General features: G+C 37.6%; 2 protein-coding genes across 3 annotated transcripts; both read right to left on the reverse strand.

Moving 5' to 3' along the window:
- Positions 1-626: 626 nt before the first annotated feature.
- Positions 627-19,302, reverse strand: LOC124163486. 2 transcript variants are annotated; one of them, XM_046540428.1, is made up of 7 exons: positions 18,928-19,302; positions 18,639-18,800; positions 13,897-13,944; positions 9,408-11,671; positions 5,907-6,001; positions 2,926-3,194; positions 627-2,714 (listed from the first exon to the last, which is right to left on the reverse strand). In XM_046540428.1, exons 1-7 carry the CDS (start codon positions 19,060-19,062, stop codon positions 1,419-1,421), a joined length of 4,269 nt encoding a protein of 1,422 aa, XP_046396384.1. In that variant the 5' UTR covers positions 19,063-19,302; the 3' UTR covers positions 627-1,418. The 2 variants fall into 2 exon arrangements, with proteins under 2 accessions (XP_046396384.1, XP_046396385.1); XM_046540429.1 differs by lacking the exon at positions 13,897-13,944.
- A 5,667-nt stretch (positions 19,303-24,969) lies between these two features.
- Positions 24,970-26,079, reverse strand: LOC124163766 (stress-associated endoplasmic reticulum protein 2). The gene is made up of 3 exons (XM_046540849.1): positions 25,837-26,079; positions 25,601-25,673; positions 24,970-25,517 (listed from the first exon to the last, which is right to left on the reverse strand). The coding sequence occupies exons 1-3, from the start codon at positions 25,918-25,920 to the stop codon at positions 25,477-25,479; spliced, it is 198 nt and encodes a 65-aa protein (XP_046396805.1). The 5' UTR covers positions 25,921-26,079; the 3' UTR covers positions 24,970-25,476.
- Between the last annotated feature and the right edge of the window lie 426 nt (positions 26,080-26,505).

Below are 26,505 nucleotides of genomic sequence, written 5' to 3' on the forward strand. Positions count from 1 at the left end.
CAGATTGTCTAGGTCATTCTCAATCATTGAAGATCAAAAAAAAAAAAAAGTTAAGCAACAATAATTGATCACGTTGAGCAAGAGCATACTCACCTACAAATATATATGTGCTGCTTTATTTGCTTGAATCCAAGAACTGAGCATCCGTGACCAGCATGCATAAAGGCATGTTACTTGACTTAAAGAGCTCTAATTTCCATATTGTTATGTGATATTTCATTAGCAAAGTTTTTAGCGAGTACATATATAAGTTAAGGCAAACGCATCTTATTTCTCAGTGAAGTAGCATTGATATGAAAGAAAAGTGGCAATTAAAGGTGAATATGGCAATTTAGGTGCTTTGTCCTTTGTATTCATATATGAAGCACCTGATGTCACAAGAAATTTTCCAGGATTAATAAGCACTCGTTAAAGCGGGCTTCCATGGTAGTTGTAACCTGATATCTTGGAACATAATAGTAATTTTATGTGTATAAATATCAGTAATATAATGGTGATGAAAATTTGAAGCACTCAAAAGAATTAAAAGTTTATATGTATATGTTGTGATCATAATAGACATGTTCAGCACTTTAATTGTAGGGAGTAATGGATATCCTTAGGAAAGTGGGCAAAGCATTTTTTCATGTGAAGAAATTTGCGAAAGATATTTTATTCAAATACAAAATGTAGCACAAATGAACAACATTATTAATGGAAGCTTTTCATTACATCTAAATAACGGAAATGATACTGAAATTCTTAGTTTATATAAGTTGCTTTTGAATAACCAACTTAACTTTTGAAAAAAGAATTTACATCAGTACTCAAAAACATTTAATTTTTCTTCATTTATGGCAAGTTGCATCAATAATCTTCAATTCCAGATGAAAATGATAAGCTTCAACATATGATTCAAACATCATTGCCAGAGTCAATTCAACACTAACAAGTAAGATCATAATTTTGCAGGAAAATAAGCATTTGGCTAATTTTACCATCAACAAATTCTTCAATGCTAACCAGTGATAGAAGAATAATTTGATTGAAAAAATTTCATAAGTGCGCAAATATTTTCGAATGTGCCTTTTGGGAGGTCTATAATTTCACATCGCATAAACATTTTCAGAGAGGAAATTATGAGCCTGTATTGCATTCTCACAAACCAACTAGTCAGACTTTTCAAAACATAGGAACAATTCTCTGGAGAAACAAGACAGGACAATAAAAACAATTGTAAAGAAAACAAAGAATAGCTGCACTTATCACTGGACTTCAGTAATTATAAGCTTCTTTGTCTAGTGTGACCAAATGAAAAAAAAAACACTAAGGAATCAAGAAGAGCAATTCTTGCAAGGAAGGAGGTGAAATCAACATGTACTGCCTCACCAGCCAATAACAGATTCTTTAGCTTTTTCTGAAGCCTTTCCAACAAATTTTCAAGAGGTTGATGGTTTTTGTAACCTCTCACCAGTATTTTCAGATTGATTCACTACTTTACCAATCCCAGTATCTTCTGAACCTTCCTTATTCACATTTTCTTCACTGCCACTGCAGGCAGCTGAATTATTCACAAAACCAGTCCTAGGGTCAATGTTTAACAAATTCAACCTCTGCAGCTTTATGAATGGAACTTTCAATACTAAACCATTAACTGTCATACTCTCTGTTACTATCTTCTTGGGTGAGTTAACAGTCACACTTTCATTCACGGACTTCTTGGAAGAGGTAACACCTGGATGCTCCATCTTCGACTTAATAGGCGAGCTTAATGCCTGAACAGGCACAGAATTTGACGATGGCCTCTTAATTAAGGGAGATGATTGCTCAGTTTCTTTCCCATTGCCTGACCCTATTGAGACACTGGGTCGGATTACTCCCATGGCATTGAGATTTTTTCTCACTAAAATCTTTGTTAAAGGAGCATCTGTATCCTTACTTCCTCCCTCACCAACCGATTTCTTTGATTTACTAGGAAAAGAAGTATGAGGGTCACTGCCTGGCTTAACAATTTTGAATGATATTTTGGATTTACAGGGTAGCAGCTTTTCTTCAACCACAGGCTTAACAGGACTTGGCTTTTCAACTTTGAGATGCGAGCCAGGACTAAAGCCCCCAGACGAAGCTAATGGTGAGACCACAGATGAAGATGAATCCTTAGTTGCTGTTGGGGACTTGTAAAGAGGTTTCACAATTGGCTTTGACCTGAAGTTACGAGATGGGTTAACATAACTCACATCAGACTCATCTAGCGATCTCTTAGGAATTACTGTAAAAGAAAAGCTATTTGTGCTTGTCTTGTGTGTCACTTTATCAGTTGATGACAGCATACTCGGTTCTTTCTTGATAAAAGGAACCTTGACACTAGGTTTACTGGCAGAGGGATGGCTTTGGTTCCCATGGACTGCTTCATTTTTACTAGCCCCCTTTTCACTGGTGCCACTCGTTCTACCAACTGACTTGGATGCCTTTTTTGGAGACATCTTGGGAGTACTTGGATTACCAGTCAACAATGCTACAGATGTGTTACACGGAGAATCAGACAAGCAGCTTGATGCATCAACGACACTGTTAGTATCCATAGCTTGAGGTGAGTCATCTTTTTCTACTTTGATGGCAGGGATGTCAAAAATCATTTCATCACATTCTTTACCAGATGACAAAGCAACACTCTGCCGAAAATCAGCTATGTGGACACGTTCTCTTTCACTAGGCTTGTGCCAGCCTATGTGGTTCTATAATCAAGAGACCAGAAGGACATAATATATAAGTGAGCACTTAGGAACACGACAAATTAAAATATATCCACAAAATTATGCAATTCACAAATTAAACAATGTCAGTACTTAAGTATGGCATATGAGGAAAGCTAGCTGCGACCAATATTCAGAAATCAAGAAAAATATGTATAACCAACCCATAACAATTTTTAATAACTATACATACCTTCACTTGGTGCTTTGAATAAGTTTTCTTTGAGCATATTCGGCAGATGTAAGCAGAGCCTTTCCTGATAAAAAGCTTATTTCTAGATCTATCCATGACCATTATCTCCACTTCCTTAGAAGAACCCTCTGCTTCTTCTTTGACTTTACATGGGGGAACTTCTGTGGTATTAGAAGAACTAGGTGCAAATGTAGTTAGGAGTTTACGAAATCGTGGCATGTTGACTTTCTGCAGAGAATTCTTCAGATTCTTCAATGCTGTTTCATAAACTGGAATGAAAACATAAAATTGAAATTATCCTATTCCAAAAAATAGGCAAGGAATCAAAGTACATACAATTATCCTAAAACTGTCACCAACTTTGAGCATTTTGATGCCCCTAGTTAATAAAAAGTTTTTATCTAAATACCATTTCTTTCATTGCCATTAAATTGCTGTACTGGGCACCCGAACTGCCAAATTCAACTTAATGCATTAATTTTATTTACAGTTAAATGTAAACCATATGTTACCATTTTAAATACAGTACACTCCCGATTATCCCGGCTAATGATGGGGGGAGACGGCATGAATAATCGGAAAGCACGGATAACCCAAACTTTCACTTTTATGTCTTGCAATGTTCATAATTTACCTAAAACAAACAATATATTATTCTTTATGCAGTTATTCTGTTTTCTAGAGTGCTCCCTGGACTCGGTGAGAGCTTTCTTCGCCAGTTCGCGATCTTTTTAGTGGCGATAACATGGCTGTAATTTATTTTATTTTTTTATTTTTATTCTCAAACCACCGGATACAGTTCTTGTTGGCCATTTTACACCGGGGTGTTCAACAAATGTAACAAGTAAACGTACACAAACGACCATGCCCTGGACCGGGGAAACCTACCCAGGCGGGACTCGAACCCGCGACCTCTTGTATGGCAGGCGAGAACGTTACCCCGCCGCCACCGAGGCCAGCGTAATCATATTATTAATGCTCAATGTAAGGCCTGATTTCGAAAACCACACATCCGTGGCTGCGTGATCACGGATACAGAAAAGTGGTTTGCACAAATGCTTCAAAACCACTGCTCACCGCCGGAAAATACGGTGTCGCGTCTCAAACAATTTGCCCGGGTTGCAACTGCCGCAGGACGTGTATCCGTGATCTAGGAGCGTGGTCGCGCACTGCGAAAATTGGAAAACAGAAACAGGGTACTCCCGTGAAAGCAGCTAACGTGCGATCGCTTCTGTTTTACGAAGTGGATTTTGACAGAAGTAATAAGCCCGGTGTACCCTAGCATTAATGCAGTAATTCCCACAATTTTGCGTCCGATTTTATTTTTAAAATAAAGATGGCGGAAAAAATTGAGCAAGTCATGCACACATATTCCGCAACCCGGATAAACCGCAGCCGGATAATCGGGAGTCTGCTGTAGTATGGAAAACACGTCTTGTGCCTCCACTGGGCAACTTTTCTATATATCACATCACTGACATACTAGAAAACCTTGGGATATAAGGCCATGGGGAAATTTGATTAACAGGAACGATTCATTCATTAGCACTTAATCAAATTCATGAGATTCTTTGTTATACTTCTGCACAATACATTCATAAATACACAAATTGCTGGCCTCAGTGGCGGTGGGGTAACGCCCTCGCCAGCCAAACAAGAGGTCATAGGTTTAAGTCCCGCCTGGGAAGGTTTCTTCTGTCTAAGGCTAGGTTGTTTGTACGTTTACTAGTAAAATTTGTTGAATGGCCAATGTGTTGTTATGTAAAATGGCCAATTTGAGCTTTTTCGGTGGTTTGAGAAAATAAAATTAAAAAATAACAACATTAAGCATCCTTTTTCAAGTTTGTGAGGTAATAACTAAGAAAACTGCAACTTAACAATGCAATTTTCTATTACAGAGCATGATCCAGGAAATCACAAATTTAACTGTTTCTTTTCCTGTTTAATTTCCCCAGACTACAAAAATTATTATGCAATATAGTGCATACCCAAACCTGGTTAGAAGCAATAGATAGGATCATTGTAATAGCTTCCTAGTTCCTACACTGAAACAGAATGGTTACCCCGATTTGGCCCTAAAAAGGACCAAAAGAAAACCACACTCGAGTGAGAAAACAGAAGACTGAAAAGCCTGGACCGTCGTCCCCTATGCCGCAGGAACCAAAGAAAGGATTGCCAGGGCCCTGAAAAAGCATGACGTCACCAGGAGGTTTAACTGTACAACAAAAATAGGTGACTTACTGCACACAGCCAAAGATAAAATCCAGCATGACCTTCATGAAGGTGTGCACAAGGTGCCTTGCTCTAGAGGGAAAACGTACATTGGCGAGACTTTTCGTTCACTCAAGGTATGAATACAAGAGCACTGAGGGGTCACGAAGAATAGGCAATTCCAGCTGTCAGCCATACCAGAACATGCCTGGACACCGGGATACGACATTAAATTCGATGAAGCCAGGATAATAATAAAAGAAGGCCGATATTATCCCAGACTTATCCGAGAATCAATTGAGATAGCCCGGAAGGATACTTTTAATAGGGACAATGGCTACCACTTGGATGCCAATTGGAGGAGACTAATTAAACAGACCAATGAGAGAGTAGCAGCTACAACAGGCGGGACTGAGCCTGTATATAAGGAGGACGAGAACCGTGGACCGGAATGTTCAGCCTGAAGACGCTGAAAGCAGTGCCAGCGAAACTATTGTCAATAATCAACAACCGATCCGGTAACACCAGAAGAATTGAGACATGGGAAGAAATTATGAATGATCCACAGACATTTCTCAGACATGAAAAATCACATGTGAAGCCCAGTTTTCGAGGATCTAAGGGAACCCTATTTATCTTATCACATACATACATGCAAGTTCAAAAGCCATTACGCCACTCCCTTAAAAATATGTAGAATAATTAGGCAAACTTGATAACCTAAGTCACAAATTAGGCTATAATTGAATATAAAATAAAATCATTAATACCATCAACTGGCTCCATTTTCACTTGAGTCACATCCAGCCCATTTTCAGTTGTTTCTTGTGGAGCACCAGAATCGGGAGCCTCAGGAGGTGGGCAACTGCAAAAGAAAGAAAGTTAATTATTATAATTATGGCATAAATATTTTGGTTTCAAAATACAAATTTTCATAGGATTGGTAGGATGAAGAATATGCCTTCTACCACAAATCTATTTAAGCTCCCCAACATCTAATCCTGGTCAGGGTGTTTCCTGATCCTATTACCAATGGGAAGAGGCTACTGGAGGCTAAGGCTATGATACAAGTATGTAATACTTATTAATAGCTGTTAATCACAAACTCAGATGAAAAGTTTGATACTTGACATGAGCATGAATATTTTCCTTACCAATAATATTTTTTAATGCAAAGAAGATAAAATGGTTTGAGCATTTTTATCCCAGCACTGATGTATTGAGCTGGATATGTTTCACTGATCATTCAATCAGCACCTTCAGGCCTCAAGTCAAGGGGAAGATGAAGGGAGGATTGCAGTCAATTTAATCAACTGCACTATAATCAGTTCACCTTATCTGAACAGCTGAGCCTTAAGTAAGTGAGGAAGGGTGTGTTTTGTGAGAGCCTGGAACCTGTCAATGGGCTTCACTGACAGGGAACGGAGAGTACTGAGAGAAAGAGCCTTAATGTTGTTGAATGCACAACATAGCTACCCTTGGTAGTCACAGGTAACACATGAGTTAAAGGTGGCCACAGGTTGTTTCGGTCTGGTGCCAAGAAAATACACCTCTTCATTTTGAGGGGATTGAGGATAATCCCACAAAATGGCCAGTTACAATGCTGAATCTGGCACTGTTGGTGAAAGGTTACTACGCGAAACAGTCTCATGAACCGGGAATGGAATAGATAAAGAGAAGGATAGTAAATACATACATTTTACCCTTTCTGGCTAAAAATACACCTGGATGGCATTTGAAACCTCGTCCTCTAGGTTAGCTATTTTGAGGACTACACTTCATAATCACCAAGGCAAGCATTTCAAAGGATCATGATGGAACTAAAATGAAGCTTCAAAAGGGGACACTCCGTATTAATTTGTAATTGAAAGGAATTTTTCAGCTTCCCACCACAGATGAAATTTTTCCACCACAAAGAAAATAATACACATTTATCAAGTAATCAGTCAGTTATTAAACCTTTTCCCTACTAAAGACAAAATTATGCGTCTGGGCATTTCTTGACCCGGGAGACGAAAACAAAAAATTTTCTTTGGAGATTTTCCTACGCAGGTGAACGAATGCTGAATATATACATTTCCTAGCTCTTCCCCTTTTATGACAGTCGCGGGTGTGCGATGTCTTTGTTTCAGGACCCAACACTGCGGGGCTTAGGCTTTACCCTCGAAATCCGGGTGCAGGTACCTGGACCCCTCGTCTTATATTACCCCTCTTAGCAGTAAGGGACCACTACCATACAATTGTTTATCCAGTCATTTTGCAAAATAAATATTTGTTCTTTTCTCAAAAAATATAAGCTAAAAATTTAATTATTTGTCTTTTGAGCAGCGTTTACCATTTTTAAACGAAATTCTACGATAAATATTAACTCATATCTCGATTTCAGTATAAACATCAACATGGAAATTGTTGCTGCATTAAATGTGTTAATATTGACTGTAGAGCTTCGTTCAAAATTTGACAATTCTCAGAATAAAACAAGGGATTCAATTCCAAGTCTGCAATTTACGTTCAAGCAACAATTATCCATATAGCTAATTCATATAAACAAAGCATGATGGACCGCGAACCAATGCCGCTGGTAGGGTTATAAACCCTGAAAGGAGGGAGCCCAACTACCCTCGGAGTTCAAGATAATGCAGAGTCCCCGCTAGGAAGGGTCAAAAAGGTTGGTGCTGAGAGTGTGTGATTATCCGCAACACCCTTCTTAACGAATGTCCCGCAAAAATGCTCCATACAGAGGGCAGAGAAGAATCTCTCGGGGCTCAGTACAGCAGTCATGCTAAGGCGAGAACTCCACCGTCTCGAAAGGGTTAAGCAGGAAGAGTGAGATGGAACAAATGAAATTGTGAGAGAAAAATCCATCGCCACGCAAGAATTCCGAATTAACGCCCACCACAAGACTGCGCGGAGAGAAGGGAGCAAAACAAGCCAGTGACCTATGCCACCATCCCATACGTCGCGGGAACGTCTGAGAGAATTTCCCGTGTGCTGAGAAAAGCAGGCATCGTGACGCGGCATAGTGCATTAAAGAAGATGAGCGACTTGTTTCCATCTGCAAAGGACCAACTACATCCCCTCAACGTGGAAGGCGTTTATAGAATCCCGTGCTCATGCGGGAAATCTTACGTTGGGCAGACAGGGTGCTCCGTGACTTCCCGAATCAAAGAACACAAACGAGCGATATTACATCGTGACACGGAGAAGTCGGCGATAGCGGAGCATGCTTACTCGGAAGATGGGCGTCGAATTTTAATCGGCGAGATGCAGGTGTTAGCCCAAGAGAAATTCTATCATCGATGACTAATTCGGTAGGCTATTGAGATCGAAAAATGCCCACAAAATTTCAACTGACAAAATTTTTGAGTTGACAGCGTTAAACTTAGCCAGACGTGGAAAACGATTTTCCGAAAGAGAAAACGGCGAATATGTTACCAACAAGGTTATTCGCTAGATAAGAAGAAGAGTCCGCTCGCCGCTCAAGGACAGGGGTGAGAGTTCTGCTGACGTCAGCTCCACCCTCCTCCCCCACTACTCCAGTGGATGGGGGAGGTTGGACGAGTATATTAATTGACAACCAATTCCGTAATTTCATTCATCGCCTGATGATGCGCCCTGTAACGGTCGCAAAAGCTTGTACGAAAAAGCGCAACATGCAGCTGCACACGGAAGCCGTTAGCAACGATGTTAGAGAAAAAATTAACAGAAAATGAGGTTGTAAGAGTTATACAAGGGATTAAGCAGATTAGCTTTCGCCTAGAATTGTCTTATATTGGACTACATACTTCTGAAGTGTTAAAAAAAATTGACATAAGGGCTCCTTTAACTCAACAAAGGGATAACTATGCACAGCTGAGATGGAAAGCCATACAAACAGTTAAAGAGCTTTAAGCATTCACAGACCTAGATTATTTTCACGTATGTGAAAGAAACAGACAATCGTATAAGGTGAATAAAAAAATATAGAAGACTTGAATTAATCATCAATGATCAAGTTGAGGTTATCCATAAAAATACCAAAACAAAAGGATTAAATCACAAAATTTTAACAATGTTTTAAGTTAAAACTAGCAAACTATTTAAATGATGCAACATGAACATGAGGGAGCAGGGAAACTAAGAAGGCCACGATGAAACCCAGAGGTCTGAGGCTTGATTTATGATCCATTTTTAGTTTTTTTTTATTTTAAGATCCATTTTGATTTGTGAAACTTTCTCACAAGGTTATATTGCTGAGTTAGAATAAATCAATTGAAAAAAAAATCACTTACCCAGAGACGATATGCTGATGAAGGGCCTCAAGTTGCTGAGGTATTTGTAGCTGCTCATCACTTGTAAAGTCACATTTGATGCACCCAAATGAACCTGTTCCCTGAGAATGAATGAACTTGCAGTGATCACTGGCACTTGCCAAAGTTATCAGGAATGGGTAGGTATCAGTTGAACACAAACAGCACTTCACCACAGAATAATCAGTATCCACCGTGAAATTGACACCTATAGACTCCGTAACCAACCACTCTGATGACTTGTGGGCTGTTGTAGCGCTATTATTTGAAGATCCACTATTTGACACCGTACTATCCTTCCTCTTCTTTGCATTGGACGAAGAGTTCTTTGATACTTTACTCTGCTTGGAATTTTTGGATACACAAGAAATGGCTACTTCCATACCAGCCTTCTTGCTGTCAGACTTAGGCACCCTTTCTACAACTAATGCCTCAAGTTCCTCTTCAAGGTCATTTTCCAAAGTTATTGTTGGGCTTGACGTACTTGCTAGTGACTCAACACATTCCACATCACTGACATCCTTCATCACAGATTCTGAAATGGGGATGAGTGGTGGAATGTCACATAGATCATACACTTCAATCTCTTTCTCTTTCCCAGATGACTTTGAACTCACTGAAGACCCACTAGAATGTGACAGATCAGTATTATTCGACCCTTGAGTACAAGACACTGCTGTAAGGTCACTTGCCACTGCCTCAGCTACCACACTTGCTGCAGCGCATGCACTTTCTACTTCCACCGAATCCTCACTGTCATTTACAGTACTGGTATCTTGAAGAACTACAGAGTTAATGTTCCCCGGCACTACCTTGGGTTCTTTCGATGATGGCTCGTGAGTAGAACCCAAGTCAGCTGAGTTAGCACACATTTTATTTATGATTTGAGTGCCAGAAACTTCATGGGAGACTTTTGAGGGCACTACATCTTGAGAATCCTTTGGTATTCTAGACACATCCTCATTTGAAAGTAACACCGGCATGTGGGCATTGCTACTACCATTACGGTTGATACCACATCCCTCCTGAGAAGATGGAAGATTGGCTGAGCCATTACCAACTAAGTGAATTCTCTTATCTACTTTCACAGGGCTAACTTGAACTCTTATTCCTTCCAAGTCACTCAACTGCGATGATTCTTCCAGCATTAGACATGTGTTGGAAGGTTGAACAGTCCTTTCTGAATTTGTACCAGGAATACTTTTGTTCTTGGGTTGCTCATTACAATTACTAATTTGGGGTGAGATCTCAATACCTTGGTTAGGAAGATCAAGACTTTTATTCACAGCCAAACCACCTGTTTCAACAGTAGTTTCTTTGAGATTAGATTTCTTTGATTGTGATTCCTGAGACATGTTACTCATTTCAGTACATACGTTAGAAATATCAGAATTGTCAGAATTAACTGTAACTGATGGAGTCTGACTAGAAACCGGGGCAGGCAAAGAGTTTGCATTGTCTGAATGCAAAACAACAATCATTTTACCATTGGAAATGGTCTCCACAGCTGGTTTAGAAAGAAAACTTCTACTAGACAGGACATCACATGGTACTTTTTGCTTTTCAAGTGAGGTGGGCTTATTGCATTTCCCGATTGCCACACTCGGTAGAGACGTCTTTGATACTTCATTGGAAACACCACCTTTTGGCATACTCCAGATGTAAAATGGAACCATACCACCACCCGAGGGGTTGCTTGTTCCAGGCAAAACAATCATTGGGTTGGGCATTTGAGCAGGGAAAAAAAGGGGTGGAGAGATGGTCACATTTATGTCACTGGTAGTTGAAGGGGTAGAATGAGGGACAGGGTTTGAAGATCCACCAGCTAGACTGACAGGCTCTTGGGAAGTGCTTATTTCATCCTCCTGCATTTCAGACACTTTGGAGGACACATTAGAAGAAGCACAAGGTAAAGAATTGGAACTACACATATTAATGGCATCTGAATTTAAATTGGAAGGATTACTCTTGGAATGATTTGAGTCATCTGCTGAGTTTTGCTGTTCTACTTGAATATTGCCAGAAGTGCCCGAGACATCAGTGGCTTCATTTTTCACAGGAATTTTCATAACAGTAGTTTTCTGATTTGATAATGCAGCCTTTTTACAAGGAGGATCTCCATCAGAAGCATCACCAATGTCAGATGGTGAATCATCAGATACTGAATCTGAAGATGACGAATCAGGTAAATCGTGTACTTTTTCCACCGCTTTTCTCTTGCGCTTTCTTCCTCGCTCAGAAGCAGCCTATGAAAAAGTTTAGATAAAAATATTCCAAATTAATAAAGGAAACCAGGATGAGAAAATAAGAGAATCAACAATATATTTCAACTTCCTAATTAATAACAATGGGTCAGTTTCTATTCCATTTTGGTTCCTGGCAATGAATCTGTTCTTAATCAAATGGTTCATTTTTATAATGTAACTCTGCAAAGCCATAAATTATTTCTAAAATGGTAGTATTCGAAAACATGCATTAAAAAAATGAAGAAATTTCCTCAAGTTATTCACTCCATAACAATAAACAGTAGTTTAAGAATGCAGTGTGAATAAAGCTCGAGGAAAGTTTCTGAGCTGAATTTTGAGCAATTTTTTCAGGATCAAATCTTTTTTATTTCGTTTCCTAACAATTTTAACTCCAAGAACCTGTGGAACAGAGAATTAACCCATTCCATCTTATTACTACTGTTTTAGGTTTCAAAATCTTACAAAACAAACTGTCTGCAATGGCATAAAAAATAATGATAAAAAATAATCCCTTGATATCAAATGAAATGCAAATGGGTCATTCCATTTTCACTCAACAAAGAGACCACCCTTGGTAAACATTTCAATCAAATTTGGCAAATGAACTATTTTGATAAGCAAATGAGAGCCCTAGGGAATATGGAAACCTATGCCTACTGTGAAAACAATTCAATAAACGTTTTTTTAAATAAAATAACAGATAATGATCACAACTATTTCAAATTTGAAATGATTTTAAAAAAGAACTTTTACACAGCCGATTTTTTTTCATTTACTAATATTTAGTGTAAAGACCCTTCTCTTTAATTTTTTTCAGTTTCATTTTGTGGAACCACAATTAGGGGAAATAAAATTAACTTTGTACATTCCATAACAACAACCTCGAGAACAATTTCAGCAATGAATGTATAAAGTGAATTTTATTCCCTGCTCCCTAAGTTTTGAAAATTCTGAGGGGTGACAATTTATCCACAAAAACATTTTTCTTCGGGGGTATAACGTAGATTGCCAACCACAGTGATCTGCTAGTGTACCAACCAAACAATTGTATAGTCTGGCATTATTGGGTGTTTACAACGGTTATAATTACCAGTTGGCTGCCAGCTCAAAATGGTGAATAAATTATCTAGCTACTCCCACACCAATTGTATTTATAGCTTCTTCAGGCACCTAAATTCTATCTGCAAAGAATTGGAATAAAAACCCAGGTCTCCATAGATATATATGCATTATTACCTTTTCGTCATCTTTTACTAGCAGTACTAAAATTGTTAAATTCACTTTGCCTGAACAAAATTATGCTTGCTCACCACAAAAATAATCACTACTCCCAGTGAGAAATGGGTGGTGGAATCCACGTGGAGATGTAACGTGGATACCACGTGTTTTTGGTCGTGGAATCAACGTGGAACCCACGTGGAAATTTGGTGGAAAAATTAAAACAGCAGTAGGTGCTGTCCTAAAACCATTAAAACCTCAACCACTCTATATCTAAACCTTCTATAAATGTGTCTACGATTTTTCATGTGCTCTCATGGCTGCCTTTCCACGAATTATATAAAAATAGAATGTGCGATACATTTTCACATAACTAGCGTGGTTTCAGGATGATAAATGACGCAATGTCACCAGAGGGTTAAGTTCCACAAATTAGAAATTCTGTTTAACATTTAATGCTAATCACCACAAATCCACTTGAAATCAATGTGGATTCCACGTGGGTCCAACCACTCAATATCCACCACCACCAAATATCCACCACTCAACGTGGATTCCACCACCCATTTCTCACTGGGCTGAAAACAAGCACATGCACAGATGGTTGTTTAAGAGCTAATAGAAAAAAATCCTTCCCTAACTTAGGCTTCCACTGCAACTTCTGACACACACTTTGTCCTATGTTCCTCACATACTTTTACAAAATGTGCTACAAAACCTACTCCAGTTATATATAGCTTAGGATTTTTAAAGCTACGATTAAAAAATAACTGTGCATTGCGGGTGACTCCCGTAAAAGTTATCACCGTGGCTAGTCCCGGTATACTTAAATTTGATAAATAACTGTAATCAGACGACAATAACCACCAAATATGATCAAAATCAGCTTTCCCAAGGGTTATTAACCATTTTCACCTCAAAGTGATGTGGAATGTCCTACGTGCATTTCAAGTACTGATATCGAATTTACAAGCAAAAACCTTAACTTAATTCATAAGAAAACTCACAGATTCCCTCTCTTGATGAGCCAACAGAGCCTTCCATGTAGCAATAAGCTGAAACAAAAACAGCAATTGAATTTTTAAGTCATACGAGGCAGTTCAACCTCTACCAGTATAAAATACAAATAAGAACCAGAGCCACTCAAAAGAGACAAATTTTAAACAAAATCTCTCGTTCAACATGTAGTGGCCAGGCATTTCCACAGTGATTTCTCACAGTGGTATTTGAAAGTATTGGAAAAAAGAAAAATTCTCCTTCTACCAGCACAAGCACCAGTCACCAGGTAGACAGTAAACTAAAGAAAAACTTAAATACTCAGGACAGGAAAACAGTAAAAATTCACTCTTTCAAATATGAAAAATCACAATAAAATGTCTTAGCAAGCCAGAGCTTCAAGGACCCCAAATTAGGGGGCTTTTAAAGCAGTAATCTCTATATGCATATTTTTAATGTACCATGTCCCCTCCAGTCAGATACACATTTTGTCTTTAGGGAAATGAATTCAGGTACCTAATTCATAGGCTGGAAAAAAATTACCATAATATAATGCGTAAAACTCTCTAACTTCTTACTTATCTCATTAAATGTAAAAACATGATTTACACCATTATAATAAAAAAAAGTTCTACTTATTCCCAAGAAACAGCAGACTTTCCTTTGCAACCGGTGGCCACTAACCTCAGAAACTTGCTTCCACACCATGCACGAGATATAAATGACAACCAACGCGACTGTGGTAGGTGGGAAACCTCTGGTTGCTTTAGCTGGCAGTGAAAGATTTACGTCAAAGTAATTACTCTGCCAGAGCTTTTTGACGGCATCCCTGTTATGTGTACTTCCTGCTGATATTATTCATTATCACATCCCCCGATTTATTGTCCCTAATAACTTTCAGAATCTCACACATCCATACAAGCAATTTCCCCCTTTTTCTGCCCCATACCAGCCAACTACACCAAAAACCTAATTTTACTCCATAAATTTACAGATCGATGACTGTAATTAATAGTGATAATTTTGAGTTTTTTCATTTTCCTTACTCAAATTTTAAGAAATTTGTATCAAATGATGTAACAGTGTGATATATAAAAATGTGATACCATGTATCTGATGTGACATCTCAATTTAATAATAATATATAATAACAAATTAATTAAACCTTTCATAGATATAATTTTTACCACTATGTAGTCATGTTACTGTAAAAAATGCTGTGGATTTTTGTAATATTACATTGTAAACTGAAAAATTTGTGAAAACCCTTAGAATAATCATTATTATTATGAAAATATTTTAGACCTCCGAATCCTTGGGTAAAATGCACACCCCAATTTTGATTCTGCTAAAAAGGCAACAAAGGTGTGCATGGTACTAGAGATAACAAAGTAATATACAACAATGTCCCTAGTCCAAAGACCACTATCTATAAACCATCCACCAACACAACAAGGTAGGATCCTCAGGCCATTAGGATAAATAAAATATGCAAATTTTCAACTATGTATGTTTATCCTTTCTGAATCTTTGATATTGCAATTTTGAGTTTTTTCATTTTCCTTACTCAAATTTTAAGAAATTTGTATCAAATTATGTAACAGTGTGATATATAAAAATGTGATACCATGTATCTGATGTGACATCTCAATTTAATAATAATATATAATAACAAATTAATTAAACCTTTCATAGATATAATTTTTACCACTATGTAGTCATGTTACTGTAAAAAATGCTGTGGATTTTTGTAATACATATTACATTGTAAACTGAAAAATTTGTGAAAACCCTTGGAATAATCATTATTATTATGAAAATATTTTAGACCTCCGAATCCTTGGGTAAAATGCACACCCCAATTTTGATTCTGCTAAAAAGGCAACAAAGGTGTGCATGGTACTAGAGATAACAAAGTAATATACAACAATGTCCCTAGTCCAAAGACCACTCAAATACGAGGGATATTTTCAATGTAGTAAAAAAATTTAAAAACTCCACCAGTCGTGACATCAATGGGCTTTCCAATGATCTGATTAAGTCCATAATACATATTATAGCTCATCCTCTATCTATTATTATTAATGCCTGTTTTTCCACTGGATACTTCCCAGACTCCTTAAAATATTCTAAGGTCATACCTGTCTTCAAAAAAGGAGACACTACTCTTCCCAACAGCTATAGGCCCATCACCATTATATCAGTGATCGCTAAAATAATAGAAACTATTGCCTATACACAAATTCTAGTACACTTTGAGAAACACAATCTCTTCACCCCTTCCCAGTTTGGATTTCGCCCGGGGAAATCCACTGAATTGGCAGTTGAGTCAGTGGTAAAAAATTTATCAAGGGCATTTGAAGACAAGCAATGTGTCTCACTCACACTTTGTGATTTAACCTCTGCCTTTGACTGCGTCAATCATGCTACCCTCCTGCAAAAACTCCAATACTACGGCTTTCATAACAGTGAGCTGAAATTCATGACCTCTTACCTCACTGATCGAAAGCAGATGGTACAAGTAAATTGTAACCAATCTGATTTTCTTCCAGTGAAACATGGAGTTCCTCAGGGGTCTGTCCTTGGTCCTCTCTTGTTCCTTATTCTATCAATGACCTACCTTACAATCTTTCTATGGACTGCATGATATATGCAGATGACACCACTCTGGTGCAGAAATGCAATACTCCTAGCCAAGTCAGACTTCTTACAAAAAAGGCAATAGAAGAATCTCAACTCTGGTTTACAGCCAATAATCTCTTTCTGAACAATGGTAAGACACAACATCTTACATGCTGTCTTAAAAGTACTGAGCTAAACAATGATCCTGTCAGGCTTCTAGGCTTCAATATTGACGCTAAATTGACATGGAATTCACATGTTTTCCTAGTCAGCAAAAAACTCTCTAGGGTTTTGTACTTATTGAGGAAACTTAAAACCTGTATCAATGTAAAGTACATGAGATTAGCCTATTTTGCTTTTTTTCATAGTATTCTTGCCTATGGTGTTCGACTCTGGGGACATGCAAAAGAAACCAAAGAAATTCTAAAACTGCAAAAAAAAGCAGTGAGGATTCTGAGTGGTGCTGGGCCCCGTGACCACTGCAGGCCAATTTTTAAAAACTTTCATATCCTCACCATCTACAGCCTCTTTGTGTTTCGCAGTATTATGCACATTAAAGATAACTTAGATACCTACCCCATTCGATCCACCATCCACTCTCATGACACTAGGGCTAAAAATAGCCTAAATACTAATTACTGTAGGCTGTTTAAGACCAACAACCAGTCTGACAATTTGGGAGTAAAATTATTTAATAAATTACCCAGCAAAAGCCAGATCAGTGAGCATCACTAGACTGAAAAATGTGCTGGAAAAGTGGCTGTGCAATTATCCACTGTACTCAATTCATGAGTATTTTGAGCTGGACTTTTCTTCTCTTTTATTTTAAATGTAAATTTAAATGTAATCTTTGTAATGTATTTGTTTCTAATGTTTTAATCCAATGTACATGTTTTGTATATTTCGTTGTATTGAATGTTTTCATAAATGTGTTGTATACAGCATCCGCGAGGGCCAATCCTCGCCGTGGATGAATAAAGATAAAGATATGTAAAAGCAAAATAAAAAAAAAATACATAACAAACGAATCTCACACTTATCTCCAAGCTTATTCAAAATATGGAATGTTCTTCAAATAAATAAAAATTGATTAAAATGCTTGTGATTGTGGAGAAATGAAAGGTTGCAAATGATTGTATATCAAGCAATATACAATAATTTGCAACCTTTCATTGCAATGCTGCAAATATAACTGGATATGATAGTTAAGTACCAGAAGGGAGTCAGAACATAGGCAGTTGAATCCAGCTGAGCTAAAGATGTGGAATCAAGCTAGGATAGGTTTGCCGGAGCATTCATGAGAAAACAGGGGGCAATTGAAATTGGAAATTATACTCCTTTCCCAGTATAAGCTAATTTCGCAGTTCTTCAAAAGCATAGCTACAAAGCTGCAAGAGTATACCAAAATGAACATAACACGTCATAAACACATTAAGCATCAGATTATAAGAAAAGATGATTTGAACAAAAAAAATTTACAACAACGAAGACCTGAAGTCTGGAAGTAAATGAATCTGGAAATAATCACATGCAATACGTATTTCAAAAGGTATATTTGAGAACACTAATACAAAGCACTATCGTCCAGAAATTTACTGGATTACTCTACCTAACATGATCGTTCAAATAACCTAGTGCAATGCTTTTAATCCCGTTCAATGGTCTTCAGGCAAGTATATTGCATTGCAAAATTTAGGGTACAGACTATAATTCTATTTCATATTAGATTGCCAAGCAACACTTTACCGGACTACCAGGTGATGTTTTGGACTAAGAAAGACCAATTTATTTTCCCAGGGCATCATCACCGACAACATGTAACGCTAGTTAACTGACATACCTCTCCTTCATAAAACGCTCTCATCCAACACCATTCTGATGATTAAGCCAGCCTTCTTTTTCGAGAGAACAAACAGTGACTCGGGTAACTACAACGTAAAGTCGATCATACGTTACTCAAACAACTATAAAAATGGCTGTGCATTCAATGTTTCAGATATAAGATTTAAATTTCAATCTTATTCCAAATTTTATACAGCCTACAGACACAGTGAAAAAACTTTCGCAAGGGAATGTCATATTCGAAAATGGGATACAATCGTGCAAGGGCAAATAATCCTTAAAAAATTACCTCATTACTTCTTTCTTCTTTTACGTGAACACCTTGACTTTTTAGCATCACACGTAGCTTCACTTGGGCTTGTTTAACGTGAAGGATAAACTGGCTGTAATCATCCAGTCGATCGATACAAGGAAAACATACTCTTGTAGGCAACTGATCACTTCTTTTCACCTGTCGAAGAAAGAGTACTTCATTATTACTGATAGGTTGATGGCAACTAGCAACACTTTCTCCATGCGCTGACGAGAACTCATGAATGCCATCTCATTAATTACAGAGTACACGATGTTTCTCTCACCGAAAGCATCAAGCATTTCAAAATCTTGCTCTCCAGCCCCATTCCACGGCCTTTCCGGCTGAATATTTTCACAGATTTTTTCGACTTTATGCCACAAATCCGGCAATAAATGTCCTTGATATGCATAGGATCCATTTTTCAAATTACCGATGTACCCAAGACGGAAGAACTTCAAAAGCGAATGGTGGGAATAACTTCCTTTCATTAGTAAATACTAGAATCAAACTTATGTTGATACGTAATCAAAGCAATTTTCACTCTAACGAGCCCATCGCAGTGCTCTTTGACAGAGTGCAACTAAAATCCCTATTCTTCCTTGGACGTGAGAACGCGCCAATACCAATGCCCAAGAACCCCAAGAACCACCATTTCTTGATGAAAAACAATTGAGTTGCGTTTAAACTAGGCGCTAAATGGCTATTTTCACCTCTTCAAATACATGAACCAACTGTTTTTTCTATTTTTTGGGGACTAATTTTCTTCAATAATTAACCTTCTCATAAAATATCCTAAAAAGGACATAAAGCACATGCATAACTCTGAAATCGATAATGCCGGCACCCGGCAGTTGTTACGTGGTACGCATTGAGCATGCATTTTGTTCATTTTCGCGGCAACCCTTGGCAACAAATTCAAACGACTCCAACCACTTGTTAAAAATCCTATGAAAGGAATAGAAATTCGACGTGGAGAATATACCTCCCGGAGGATTTGATTGTCGTGTCGTGTAAGTTATAAAAAAGCTTCAATTCCTGGTTACATAACTTTAACTGACGGATCAATTTCAACAAAATGTCTTCACTCGAAGCAGAGGAATCTTGCCTTATTCTCGATTTTAAGGATAGCGATGAAAAATTATATTTATCAAATTATATTACCTTCTACACTGTTAACTTACCTATGCATTCCATTCTTGCGGTCGTGCATTGGCCGGCCACTGCCATGTACACAACTACAATAGTTACAAAAGATATTGTCGAACAAACGAAATATTCCTCCATGCAGTGGCGCAGCGAGGGGGGGTTTTGGGGGATAAACCCCCCCCCCCCCCAGAGCTCACAGAAATTTTTAAATTAAATCTATTTCACTTAATTGGATTAATATTGCTTATGGAATAGTGTGAGGATTAATAAAATATCCCTCAGAAGACCGTAAAAATCACCATTTTGAACCATTTATCTTAATTTTTTTCCTGCGGAAGGCCTCCTCACCTCCCCCTTACCCTGGCGGGTATGCAATACTCCCAAGCCCCCAGTATTAGTTGCGCCTGAAACCCCCCCTAGCCTTAATTCCTAGCTGCGCCCCTGCCTCCATGTACTCGTTACTTCCATTTATACATAACTCTAAAACGTTAACTTGCGTTGTATGGAGTATAATCACCATACTTTTTTTGCGAGGCGAAGCGTTTCTTGCACCGATAAAAATCAGGAACTTCCAGAGAGGCCAGTTGGGTTACTGCTATTAACTTTTCTTTCTGGAGAATTTTCCATGAAGATATCATGGGAATCCAAAAGCGAAACCCAATCTTAATTGAAGAGTGCATGAACGGCATTTGCCTGCTTTATGGTATGAAGAAAGATATATCAGCGTTGTGAACTACAAATATTTGATTGAAATTAGCAGTAAATCGGATACTGCAATCAGTTGAACCTGTCCAAAGTGGGAAAAGTACTTTTGCTTCTTTAATGGTGATCCCTCTCAATTTAATTATTAACCGCTTTTGAAAAGGCTTCGTTATTTATTGTAATGATGTTGAATGTTAGGCTATTTTCAAATAATACTTTTTCCTGATTCCATTTTTTAACCGTTGCCTGATTCTGGAATTTGTGAAAAGTTTCTCAAAATTTCGTTCATGATAGATTTTCAAGGGCGACCTTTTACCCAATCATCACCTTAATATGATGCATGCCTCTGAGGAAAGGGAACAATTTTTTCTGAGCTTTTAAATATTTTCATTCTAGAGATTTCCAGAGTATAGTAAGTTTCTTTCACCAATCCCTCTCATTCACATCATATGTAACCTAACATATGTACCCTTCAGACACACTGCTCATACCTCTCCCTATCTTTGCCTGCATCCATTTCTTTACTCACTCCATTGCACGGTGTCTTCTTGGGTCTTGCTATTTCTACCTATCTTCAGGCCTATGAAAATGTTTAGTGAGAAATCATCCCAGGTTATTTTAACGAGGTAAAAAATTTCCTTGTTCCTTTCACCAACCCTTTCTACTTATTTTAAACAACACACTTCATTTTTGAAAAAAAAAGGATGACAATCTTTTTATTTAATCTAAAAATTTATATTATAAGAATAAGCCCAGGGATGCCTACACTCTGTTCATTTTATCTTTGTGGATGAGCTGGTGGGTCTAAAGCAAGTGGAGGTGAGGGGAGGGAAAGTTTCTCGACATGTGACTTTCCCTTTGCCAATCAGCAAACAGTAGGCATGTGCTCAGTCAGTCGCTCTCAGACCTCCGTCTAGTGAACATTGTGTATCTGCTAGTGGAGCAGTGTTGCTGAACCTCACACATTCTCCTTGTATGTGTAAGCATGCCTTTTACCAACGGTGCCTAATTTAGCGTGGCAGCTGACAATGCCATGGGCTTCTGTGAAAGGATTATCCTCAATACCTTTCAAGTAAGTTGGTATATTGTCTTGGCGCCGGGGCCAAAATACTTGTGGCCACCCTTGACTCACTCGTTTTCAGTGTCAAAGCAGGGCGGCTATGTGCATTTGGAAATGTTAAGTTCGCCCCTCCTCTCTCTCAGTACTACCCCTCATCCATCAGTGAAGCCCTCCGAGAGTGTCTGGGCTCTCACGAAAGCTCACTCACAAACATAAAGTGAATACAATGTAGACACTCTAGGTTAATGAGAGATTCTGACCGGGTAATACTGTTTCCACATGATGCTCCACCAGGTGGCACTCCATCTCAAACTGTCCTCTTCCTTTAGGGGTCAAGGATAAGTCATTTAATCTATCAAAAAAAAGTTTGAGAAACTTCGTTTATGCAGTTGAGGATAACTCAATTATAACTAATGCATCATTTTATAAATCTTATTATAAATAGCAATCAAACTAACTCCTTGATGCCAAATGAATTCAAAATTGAATTATTTAAAAACAGGTATTGCAGGTCTTATTACACAATAACTGGTAGTGCAAACTGTACAATGCATAGATATTATATTTTACTCTATATACGATAAAAAATGTGGAATACCCTCCTATAACTTCTGGCCCAAGATAATAGTTTCTGAGTAAATCTAATAGTCATAATTAATTTTTCTCAATAAATTTAGATTAATTTCTCTTGAATCACTTATGAAAGACAAGAGGGTCAGGCTGTTTTACACACAGTATGCAATTGCACCATTCAAAACATTATTTTTTGCCATCTTACAATTTAGTCTTACATAATAATAATTTTTATTGTTCCTAGGGATCACATATGTACTGGTGACATTGGAAGCCGTCAAAATAAAAAGTAATAGTTACAAATAAATGAAGTGATATAATATTTACAATTTTACAGTTTCCATAAAATCCTTCAGGCTATAGTATTTGTTTTCCATTAAATATTTCTTAAAAGAATTCTTGAATGGTGTAGGTGGAAGACATTTGATATCATACGGTAATTTGTAGTATATTTTTGATAGGGAGAATAAGGGTCCTTTTTTGCAGAAAGTGCTAGGGTAGTCTTTGAGGTGAATGCCACTGGTGGTTCTGGTTGCGTGATTATGAAGAGAACTATTTTTTGGAAAGTATTCAGGGTTATTTTTAACAAAAGAGGCACAGTTAAGTATGTACAGTGATGGGAATGTTAGAATTTTCAGATCATTATAAAGAGGTAAGCCAGGTGATCGCATGGAAACTCTGGCCATGGCTTTCACTGCACGTTTCTGCATAGAGAAGACTTTGTGGCAGCAGCTAGCATTACCCCAAAAGATGATGCCATAAGTTAGGTGAGGATATATTTTGGCATAATATATCTTCAGAGTATCAATGGTAGTTACTTCAGCCAGCTTTCTTATAATAAATATGCCATTGGATAGTTTATTCATTATACAGTCAACATGTGATGACCAGTCAAGATTGACAGTGAGGATAACACCTAATAATTTTGTTGAATGTGCCTGAGAAATCACATGAGGACCAACATTTAAGATCATATTTGAGGTACATTGAGACCGGTTGCCATGGAACTGAAGAAAAACTATTTTGTCAATGGTGACTTGCAGGTCATTATCATGACCATTATCGGGGTAAAGTCCTCGCCTGCCAAACAAGAGGTCGCGGGTTCGAGTCCCGCCTGGGTAGGTTTCCCCTGCCCAGGGCATGGTTGTTCGTGTACGTTTAATTGTTAAAATTTGTTGAATACCCCGATGTAAAATGGCAAATATGAGCTGTATTCGGTGGTTTGAAAATAAAAATAAAAAATGACACCATTCAGACATGCTGTTGATACTGCTTTGTGACGTTAGCAAGATCTTGCTAACGTAATTTGAATTCTGCTATCACTGGTATATTAGATTGTGCAAGTATATGTCCTGTTCAAAACAGGCTTCAAGTATGGAGATTTGACCAATTTATCATTATTCAGCTTGAGAATGCAGTGGTGGTCAACATGACACCCCTCTGTCTCATTTGATATGGCTACCAATTACTAAAAATTAGAATCAATCAAGCCATTCCAAACAATCACGTATTTGTAGGCAGCAATTGAAGAATTGCTGCCTACCATCTTAATCTCCGCGGAAGCCTACTTGGGAACAATCACGTGGTACATCTTAATGCACTTAAATAATGCCTACTAATTCCAGATAATGCCTCGATTATGAGGTATTAATAGGCATTTATAAATTATTCAAGTATTTCTTATTGTAAGAAAAAAATACTCTTCTCTCCAATACTTTTGTGTTGTGACTTTGTAGGGTGGGAATACATAGTTGCTGTCAGCAGGACTAAACTAGCAATAAGAATGTTTTTTTTTCTTCAATTTTATGCAGTTCCATACTTTTTGTGATTATAAAACATCACAAAATTCAACAGTAATCTAATTTTAACTAAGGAATTCTCTCCTACTTGGCAAATTAAAACTCCAGATACAAGTTCAGAAAAGAAAAATGTAGTTTTGGATGCTGTACTGGCTAGTCTGGTGGAATCAGCCACTAAGCTGTACTCCTCTGAGAACTTTTGAGAGCAGGTGGAGTCAATGTTGGGTTTCTATCCACATATCCGTCCCATCCTCAAATGGTATTAGTAACACTGCAGTTCATTAGCTCCATCAAATACCATGCCACTTACAGACAAAGTGAACGGGTGATATTTAATTAAAGCAAGTTGTTACCATTTATAATCATTATTTCCATGAATGTAATGGCATATCAAATGAATAGCTATTATAAATACAAACTTATGCATCCATCATCAGCTCCCTTTCAATATATGTATGTTGCAGGGGTTAATGGAGCAACTCTCTCCTCAAGGCATGGCAAAGATTTTGGTGAGTGGGCTATTTAATGCGCGTACTTATTACCACTTTAAGTTTTATCTGGAAACTAATATTTTTTCCTTAAAATGCCAAAGACAAAAAAATTTGTTTGAGGAACACAAATAGAGCTACTGCTAACTTGCAGGTATGCAGTTATGAGGTCCTTCGATAGATGAGGAGTTAGAGTAATTGTGAGAAGCAAAGTATCAACTAGCTAATCTACCCTTAACCTTCTTACCAATTGTGAATGTATTATTACTTCATAGTGAAGGTATTCTTATGCCTTATGATTAAGATCCACTTAGCAGATATGTGGCGTTATAGAAACATTGACAGTACTTGCTCTCTAAACAAGAAGTAAAATACTATAAAGAGAAATCTTATTGGCACCATGCTCGTAGAAATGAAAAGCCAATTACACAAGACATGAATAATCAAATAGACTGATTTTATAAGTGACCGAAGTAGAGGACAGATGCAAGATTTTTTGATTTGCCACATCATCAATATGGTCAACAAAAACAGAGAATAGCAAAATGATAACCCAATTGAAAATGTGAGCATAGTAAAACAATCAGTTTATTTCCATAAATTACCTGCATATATTATACAAGCAATAATAGATGTTCTTTTCGTACATTAGAATTTCTTTTTGCGTCTGGAATGATTGCAGCTTGAGTTTCCCATTATTTGCTATACAAATATGCACCCCACACAATATATAGTTTTCAAATAAAATCATATTTACAATTTTAAATCTTCAATGGCGTTATATATAAATATTTTACCTGCATGTGTGCACCTTCCGAACCATGGAACACCCAGCATAAACAGAGATAATTTACGAAGGGAGAATTTGAGCCTACTAATCCATATCATTTATAAATGCATAACAGAACACAATATCTAGCCAAATTAAGAAAAAGGTAAAAAACAGGAATAGAGCTGAGATCAAAAATTCTTCAAGTCAAGGTGATATGAGCGTGCAGGTATTCGTCCCTTCTTCGCCAGGGCTTGTGCTTCCTTAATCGAATGAGGTGAAATGATTTCAGAAGTTACATTGCCAGTCTGATGCTCTGTATTATTTGGAATATGGCTGCAAAGAAAACTCCGTATTATTATCGGTCTGTGACATTAAACCAATGTATAAAAGCACTGTAAATCCAGACGAATACTAACCTGATCCGCAAACAACAAAGATGAATAAAGCCAAGAGCCACGGACCCACCGAATATTTATCTTCCCACGGTTTCTGTGAAAAGAAATTTTATATAGAAAAAGTAAATGAAATGATTCCAATCTCTACACGCACTTGGTGACATGAAAAAACCTAGTTCACTTCAAACTCCTGGAAACAGCAGAAAAGTTGGGAAGTCTATGACAGCTGTTTCATTACAACAAAAACATGAACCTACCGATGATTTAGGCACATTTCCACGGAGAGTCACATTTTTGCTGGCTTTTTCATTGGCAATCCGCATTCGCTGTTTTGGTGCCATAATGCAATAAGAAATCACTCAAAGAAATAAATAAAAGCACCCGAAGCACTCCACCCAGACAGCGGTCTGCTCAATTTGGTTACAAAATTTTCATAGAACGAACTGTACGCTAGCAGCGAGATATAAGCGGAAAAAGTGTCGCAGGGGCAAATAGTTCTCGATGTAAATTCTCTCGTTTTAATAAGCACGCAACTTTGGGGTCTTAAATAAAGGATAAGGAAATAAATTTAAAAAATGAGTTTATTATTGGGCGCTCAACGATTAATATTTCCTTAAATTGCGACTAAGTTGTGGAATTTAAATAATTTAAATGCCAACGTGGAGTGAAAGCTCGTGCGCGTGGCGGCGGAAGTGAGCGTCTTTGAATGAAACCGCTATGTGAGGATTTCAGGGGACGTGTCTGGTGAAATTTCAGCACGTGGTCATCTTTTGTCGAAAAGAAAGTATGATGTAGTTAGTTATTGTCCAAGGTTAATTTAGATAACGATAGAGCGATATTTCTATCTTGGTCATTGAGTTGAACCTTCTTTGACTTGTCATAATTGTTTTTTAGGGAGTGAGTATTCAAATTTCTCTTGATTGAAC

Source organism: Ischnura elegans, chromosome 8, assembly GCF_921293095.1.
Source record: "Ischnura elegans chromosome 8, ioIscEleg1.1, whole genome shotgun sequence".
Classification (NCBI taxonomy): Eukaryota; Metazoa; Arthropoda; class Insecta; order Odonata; family Coenagrionidae; genus Ischnura; species Ischnura elegans.